The 8479-nt window shown below is 44.2% G+C and overlaps 1 protein-coding gene across 1 annotated transcript; it reads left to right on the plus strand.

Moving 5' to 3' along the window:
- The first annotated feature begins 2451 nt into the window (after window positions 1-2451).
- LOC123446176 lies at window positions 2452-3271 on the plus strand. The gene has a single exon (XM_045122857.1). The coding sequence runs from the start codon at window positions 2584-2586 to the stop codon at window positions 2914-2916; it is 333 nt and encodes a 110-aa protein (XP_044978792.1). The 5' UTR covers window positions 2452-2583; the 3' UTR covers window positions 2917-3271.
- Window positions 3272-8479: the final 5208 nt, after the last annotated feature.

Genomic DNA, 8479 nt, shown 5'->3' on the forward strand with positions numbered 1-8479 from the left:
AAGTTCACGGGGAGTAATCTCCCAAACTATAACCTATTAACAATCATCAGATTGTATATATTGTACTCTTTTTTCCTTTATGATTTTTTACCTAATGGTTTCTCATAAAAGGTTTTTAACGAGACAATATAAACATAAGTGTTTGTATGTGCCATATCATTTTCTCCTTATATATTTTCCCACTGGGTTTTAAAGGAGTTTTCAATGGCATGTGAGATGCACTCTTTACCCTTATGAGTTTTCTCCCGTAGTTTCTCATAATGGTTTTTAATGAGGAAATATCTTCTCAAAGATCATATGTCATACTTTCTATTTTCCCTATCGGGGTTTTTAAAGGAAGCACTCAAGATATATTTATTGTTCTCTAAACTCAAATATGAGTTTTCTCCTTCTAAAAAGGTTTTCTCAGATGAGTTATCATGAGGCAATAATCATTATATGTTGTACCATTTTCTCCTTATTTTCCCACAGGGTTTAAAGAAGTTTTAGCAACATATCTACACTATTCTCCTTATATTTTTCCCACAGGGTTTTTGGAGGAGACTTTAAAGATTATACAAGGATTTCTCAAGATGGAATGATGAACATTCTCAAGGACGAAGTTATTTCTAAAGAAGTCCTTATCAAGAAGATGGCTATTTACAAGATCAAGAATTGATTAGGGGGAGTGTTAGGAATAATTAATATGTATTAATTATGTAATTAATCAATACTAATCCCTTCGTTTTAGATATAAGTCCGACACGTGTATCTAGGTCGTCAATTTGATCAACTTAATGAGAGACATATATTACAAAAAATATATCATTAAAATTTTTAGATGTTTTATTTTCTAATGATATAATTTTTATGTTAAACAATATATTTTATATAAGTCAAATTGACGACCTAAGTACACGTGCATGCCTTATAAACTGTGACGGAGGGAGTATGTCGGTTGTTCTTTTGGCAACCGTGCCTTTGTAAATCGCCATGTACTAGATATAAATATCCTCAATTTCCATCAATAAGAGATTACTGTTCATTCTATCATACTCCTTCTCTGCTTTTACTCTTTACAGTATCGGCGTTGTATTTGCGCGGACTAATGCGTTGGTCGCGGACCCGGTCCAACCTCGTCCGTTGAGCGGGCGGAAACAGCAGACGTGGAGACCTACTAGTGGCCACTTGGTCGGTGATGCCTTGTCAGACTCGCAGCGGCCGGTGCGTCGGCCCTTGCGTGCAGCATCCGGCGTGGAGCTGACGCCTCATCCTGTCATCCATGTGCCCACTCTCCCCAGTCGCCACAGGCCTAATCCCGTTTGTCTCTGCGTGCTACAACTGTTAACAATCAAAGGAGAATGTTCACAAAAATGAATCACCAAGAGTATCATATCAAAGAAATAAAAATAAAATCAAGGAAGCACCACTCTAGCAACAGAAAGGAAAGCGTGCAATGATTCAATTACCTCCTACTCCATGTTCTCCATGATCATATGTCCTATCCAATCCATTGCCATCAATCCTTGTCTAGCTTGTATTATTATATATATGTGGAGAGATGGATTATTGGACCCAAAAGAGCAAGCCAAACTGGTATTGTGTTGTTTGGTTTAACGCTGGATGTAGCTAGCAGCCAGAGGATTAAGAAATGTCAACGCGAAATGATCAATAGTATCATCATATTTTATGGTCATAAAAAAACTAACCGTCACCAAAACCTGCTATATCTTTTTTAATACAGTACAATTGTAGATGCTTATATGCACACATACACACTCAACTCTACGCATGTGCGCATACATGTATAAATGATATGTACACCTTATCCTATAAGCATTTTCGAGATATTGAGCCAGTATCACGTCTTGAGATTGATAGAGTGATCATAGGGTTCGTAATTACCACAAACACCCTCGTAGTCAATAAAAATGTATTTTTGCACTAAAAAACATTGTTGTAGGTCTGAAATAAATTCCAAAAAATATAAACATCAATGCGAATTCTAGAAACTAAACCTTGATGGGCTGGTTCCACGATATAAATCCTAACCATCGAAGTTGCATTGAGTTCACATATTTATGCTTAAACGGAGGTGATCAAAAGTACTAAATTATACTCCTTCCGTCCTAAAATAAATATAGCCGCTGTAGTACTATATTTATACTATTTTAATATTAAATTTATAATATTTATTTTAGAACAGAGGGAATACTATAAAAAGTTTACTGCCTACATTCGGAGTTATACAGAGGTCATAAGGCCAAATATTGCCATCGTTTTATTATTATATTTCGTCAAATGGTCCTCACTATTTACAGGGTGGTTTTACTTAGAAACAAAAATAAGCAAAGCATAAAAGAACTACGAAAAAATGAGGGGTTGAAGACAGAAACAAGTGGCTGGAGGAACTTTACACTTCACCAAAAGATAAAATAAGTAGATGTTTTCAGAGAAAAGACATATAAAATGAATAAAGACGCTTCGTTATAAAGAAGCAGAGCCAGCAACGAAAACGATGGTCTCCTTTGCCCGGAGAAAACAGAGCAACCCGACCAGGCATCCATGGCAGCCTCGCCATCCCTCTAGAATCTAGATAGATGCATGGGGTGCCCCCGCGCCGTGCGGGCGTGCCGGTCGGCGTGTGCTGCGGCCGTGGCGATCTGCCTCCTCCTGGTCGTACTGCCTCTGGTGCTCCTCTGGCTGCCGCTTCTCTCCTTCGCCGTCGCCGTCGTCCGGTTCCGCCGCCGGCGGAGGAGAATGATGATGACCCGCTGCTTTCACGGCGGCGATCGGTCGCCTCCGCCAGAAAGTGGGCCGGATGGCCACAGGGCGGCGCGGCTGCACAAGTACCTCGAGGACCAGATGGAGCTAGTGGAGGAGGAGGCCAGGGACGCCATGGCGGCCGTGCTTGCAAGAAATCCATGGGCAGCGTAAGGAAAGAAACCCGTGCTTTCTTGCCGGAAACTGTTCCTCCTTTTTGCTCGACTTTTCTGGCCCCGGCAGATGTTGCTCGCGAGGTTAGTAGTAGCAAGGCGCCGAGAACATCGTCTCCTGATTAGTTGTGTTCACGCGGGTTGTTGGATTGATATGGTACTTGGAATGGTTGGAGTTCTTGTTGATTTCATCTCAGCCCATGTAACATTCCACTTATAATTTTTTGAGTTAGCGAGTCAGTCTACTCTCTCTCTCCTCTACTCTCTCCTCGGTATTTCTCCTCTCAACTCTGACAAATGAGATCATACAAGTGAACAAGTTGAGCAAGAAATGCTGTGGTTTTGATCGTGCTTAATCCCCGTCATCGATCTTGCTCCCGGTCGCAGAATCACTGTGTCCTCACGAGTGCAATGCCGCGCCGATGAACTAGAGTGCCTTTGGTTTGGGAATGGAGTGAAATGAAATGTTTTTCTTTTCGAGGTTACATCAATGACGTACCAAGCTTTATAGAAGGCAGAAAATATGTACAAGAAATTACATGTAGCTAGCTAGCGATCACAAGTCGATCCTAACCAGCAGAATCCTCCCATCCACTCTTAAAGATGACTAACTACTCGGCTAATGGTGTGACTCCATTTTTCGTTGGATGAATCGATTCTGTTCTCATTTTTCGTTGGGGATATTTGAAGCGCGTTTGGTTGGTCATATCGTTTTTATCCATTTTGCATACTTGATCCACTAGGGCCTGGCTGAGCATATCCGGGTGAAAGAAAAATCATCTTTTGTATGTTGATTGGTTGCGTGCATTTATTCTTCTTGAATCATAGCGATGCCTCTTCACTTCGTGTTTGATTGCTTGTATTGTATGTCGTCACACGATTGCATGTTGTTTGGTTTCATACGAGTATAGAGTTGTGTTCACCTTGTACCCTACTTGATGAACTTATCCACTACTACTACATTTTACGCACGATCACACCGAGCACGCTAGCACCACAACACTGCACCGGCGATGAACTGGACGAAGATGATGAAGTTTTTAGCCCAAACCGACGATCCACATTGGCAACCTCAACCTTGCCGCATCCCTCCTCTAGCACATGCTTGGAGTAAGAATCTTCTGCCCCATACCAAGTCTTAAACCCCTTATGGCTTTGGTTGTTGTACCCTGAAACTTGGTTGCTGCAACCTTCCCATGACCTATAAATCCCTGGAACCCTCCCTTCGAACATCGCATACCACTTGCCCTGGCAGTGCAAATGAGTAATAAGTTGAAACAACAAGCAATGAAGCACTCTAGGAGCAAGCAATGAAGCACATAAGCAATGGAGCATAAGAGCATAAGTAAGCATGCACGATGATACCGCATACCAAGTTCAACCTACCACTATGTTGATGTCATCCTACCACCACATCTAAAAGAGGGTGTAATCCTACCACCGCAAGTTCGTGATCACCATGCAGATCACCATGAGGGGTTAGTACATACCACCTCACCAAAATATACATACCATAAGATTGTTTTCAAGACCTAACTACACAAAATACATGGCATCATTGTCATCGTCATCATGGAGGATCATGCACGCCATCGCCACCAGCAGAAACAACACTAGTAGTAGTGATTGCCTAGCCAGATCCTTAGCAAGAGCACCCTCTGAGCCTCTCCCATGGCAACAAACCCAACACCCTCGGCTTTGTTGTCAAGCAGGTGGCTGAGAGCCACCATGAGAGCCTCTCGGCTAAAGCCGATCTGCTCCATGACGACGCCGTAGAGCTCAGGGTGGACGTCGTCCATCTTGCTCTCCTTGATGGCGATGGCTACCTCCTTCACAACCCGAATCATCTACTGAAGACGGTCAGCTCCACCTCCATGAAGTTTGCTTGCTTTCTCTTCCTATCAAGCACAGGAACGTGCTGACCTTCCTTCTGAGAAGCATCAATGTTGATGGTGTCTGACTCCTGGGTGTCTGGATAATCGGGGATTGCGGGCATCAACGGCATCGGCGAGCCCAATGGCTGACCAGAGCCCATGGCATGCTTGCCGGTTGCGAGCTTGAAGGAGAAGATCAGCTGCATCTCGTGGTAGTTCTGGATAGGTGCGTTGAGAAACTCTGCGTCCTCGAGGTGATCCTAAAAAAGAAACAGGGTAGAGTAGCAATTTGTTAGTATGTCAATGGTTCATAGGAGATGATTAGTTAGAATGGCATGGTTTGTGATCTAACTGTGATGTGATCTTGGTAGTGCTCCGCCTTCAACATGATCGTGGAGGTCTCCTGATCCCATGAAACACCGCTCAGGTCTCTAAGCTTGGAGTAGATGATCCACCTCATTCTCCACTTCCTCAGGTGGTTCTAGACCTAGGTCGCGATGATCTCCTGTCCACAAAACATGAAGACTTGCTTTGCCACAGAGTTCAAATGCACCTCCTTGAACCCCTTGTAAGTCCTCACTCCACTAGATATGATCTCACGCATATTGTTAAGCACAAAAGCGAAGAGGAATAGCTGTATTTCATGTTGCATCCCCTCCATCCTTCTTCTCCTTTATGGCTGCCTTTCGAGGAGCCACATGAGATACAACATTGGACTGAGCCAACACAAATGGAGGAACCACAGGCGGCACCTCGAGAACCTCTGAATCAAGAGGCATATGGTCAATGTTAGCCTCACATTCCTCAACATAGGACGCCGTGAACTGGCTAGACTAAACTCTTGTGTGCTCATGTCCTACAAATGCAAGCGTCGTCAAGAACACGACATACATCGACAGTATAAACTAGGTGTAAACATGGACATCACACTACACATCAAGAGTATGAACTAGCTATAAAACATGCATATATGGATGATTTAGTAGAAGACAACACTAATGATTGACACATATGGATGTTCTTGTTTAACACTTGCACACAACCATATCATACATCTAATTATACTATCAATCCATCCATAAACATCCAAGCATACTACAAATCCATCCATGAATTTCACCTAGCATGCTTCAAATCCATCCCAACTAGCTATTGCAACACCAGAGCCGAACAGATTAGATGATGTAACCCCACCCCATCGCTAGATCTAGCTAGAACTAGTAGAGGGGAGGGGGTCATCAAACTTACAAACGTCATTAGGGGAGCCGCAATGGAGGTGTGACACGAAGGAGAAGAGGAGGAGTGGATCCACCACCGTAGCCAACAGGTCGACGTAGTAGTTGTGCCGTTTACCTCATCGTTGAGGTGGATCCAGGTCAGAGTGAAAGATTGAGAGGGGGAAATGGTAGCGGAAGTTTTCGTGCGCTGGTCACCCTGTCTATATAGGGCGATTGCGACTCGTTGGGCGGTGACGCAAATTCTTCTCTCCCTTTCTCGGAGACGTGCCATTGCTCCCACCATCTATTTGCGTGCAACTATGCAGCCCCGCGTTTCCCTCCCCTGCATCGCCCTAGCCTGGCTTGCTGGAAACTACCGATTCAGCCATTCCTAGTAGGCCTGGTTGAGCAATGCTTTACCGTTCGTGCGGGCCAATAATGATATGCGGGCTAGGCGACCAAACAGGCCATTTTGTCCCCCCCCCAAGGGCCTGGTTGAGGCTAATGCAGGTAACCAAACACGTCCTTGATGGAATGGAATGTTTGTTACGTTTCAGTGTTTTGTTCAAGGGATTTTTGTTTAGAAAAGGAGATTAGTGTTTGGGAACGTCGCATGGGAAACAAAAAATTTCCTACGCACACCAAGATCAATCTATGGAGACTAACATCTACGAGAGGGGGAGTGCATCTACATACCCTTGTAGATCACTAAGCGGAAGCGTATATAACACAGTTGATGTACTCGAACGTCTTCGCGATCCACATCGCAATCCGTCCCGCGATCCCATCACGATCCGTCCCGATCTAGTGCCGAACGGACGACACCTCCGCTTTCAGCACACGTACATCTCAATGACGTTCTCCAACACCTTGATCCAGCAAGCAAGGACGGAGAGGTTGATGAGTTCTCCAGTAGAGCTATGGCGTGACGGTGGTGGCGGTGTTGCTGTCCGACAGGGCTACGCCTAGCGCTATTGAAACCGCGAACGAAGGATAAAATGATCTAGGGAGAGAGAGGGGCTCCAAGGGCTTCGTGTGTCCTCTTGGGGCGCCCCTCCCTTCTATATATAGGCTGAGGGGCATGGGGAACAACCCCTCCAAGACCTAGGGCGCAACCAGGGGGGAGGAGGAATCCTAGTCCCCTTCCTTCCCTTCCATACAAAGGTGGGCTTTCCACCTTTCCCAACTGGATGAGCCTTGAGGGACTTGTGCGCTTGGCCCAATAAGGCCAAGTCTCCCCTCAGCCCATGCAAACCCTTGGGATGTGGTAGAACCCTTGGTGGACTTCCGGACTCCTTTGGAAGTTTTCGTAACCTTCTAGAAGCTTCTCGAAAAAATACCAGAAAACCCCAAAAAATATTCGTAGCCAAAATATGACTTCGCATATATAAATCTTTACCCCGGACCATTCGGAGCTCCTCGTGACGTCCTGGATCTCATCCAGACTCCGAACAACCCTCGGTCACCAACATACATAACTCAACTATACCGAAATGTCACCGAACCTTAAGTGTGTAGACCTTGCAGGTTCGAGAACTATGCAGACATGGCATGAGACAGTCTCCGGACAATAACCGTGGGACCTGAATGCCCATATTGTCTCCTACATATTCTACAAAGATATTTATCGGTCGAACCACGATGTCAAGGATTCAATCAATCCCATATACCGTTCCCTTTGTCCATCGATATCTTACTTGCCCAAGATTCAATCGCCGGTATCTCTATACCTAGTTCAATCTCGTTACCGGCAAGTCTCTTTACTCGTTTCGTAATACAAGATCCCGTGACTAACTCCTTAGTCACATTCCTTGCAAGATTCTTGTGATGTTGTATTACCGAGTGGGCCCAGAGATATCTCTGCATCATACGGAGTGGCAAATCCCAGTCTCGTTTCACGCCAATGCAACAGACACCTTCGAAGACACCTGTAGAGCACCTTTATAGTCACCGAGTGATACAACCAAGGCATTCCTCTGGTGCCCGGGAGTTGCATGATCTCATGGTCATAGAAATAGATACTTGACATGTAGAAAATCGTAGCAATAAACTGACACGATCACTTGCTACGTTCAAAGTTTGGGTCTTGTCCATCACATAATTCTCCTAATGATGTGACCCCGTTATCAAATTACGACTCATGTCTATGGTTAGGAAATATTTACCATATTTGATCAACGAGGTAGTCCTTAGAGGCTCACTAGGGACATTATGTTGTCTATGTATCCACATATGTATTTGAGTTTCCAATCAATAAAATTCTATTATGGATAATAAACGATTATCATGAACAAGGAAATATAATAATAACTAATTTATTCTTGCCCCTAGGGCATATTTCCTAGAGTCTCCCACTTGCACTAGAGTCAGTAATCTAGTTCACATCACTATGTGATTCACACCCAATGAGTTCTGGGGTTTAATTATGTTTGCTTCTGAGAGAAGTTTTAGTCAACGGGTATGGACCTTTCAG

The sequence above is a fragment of the Hordeum vulgare genome, chromosome 4H, assembly GCF_904849725.1.
Source record: "Hordeum vulgare subsp. vulgare chromosome 4H, MorexV3_pseudomolecules_assembly, whole genome shotgun sequence".
Classification (NCBI taxonomy): domain Eukaryota; kingdom Viridiplantae; phylum Streptophyta; class Magnoliopsida; order Poales; family Poaceae; genus Hordeum; species Hordeum vulgare.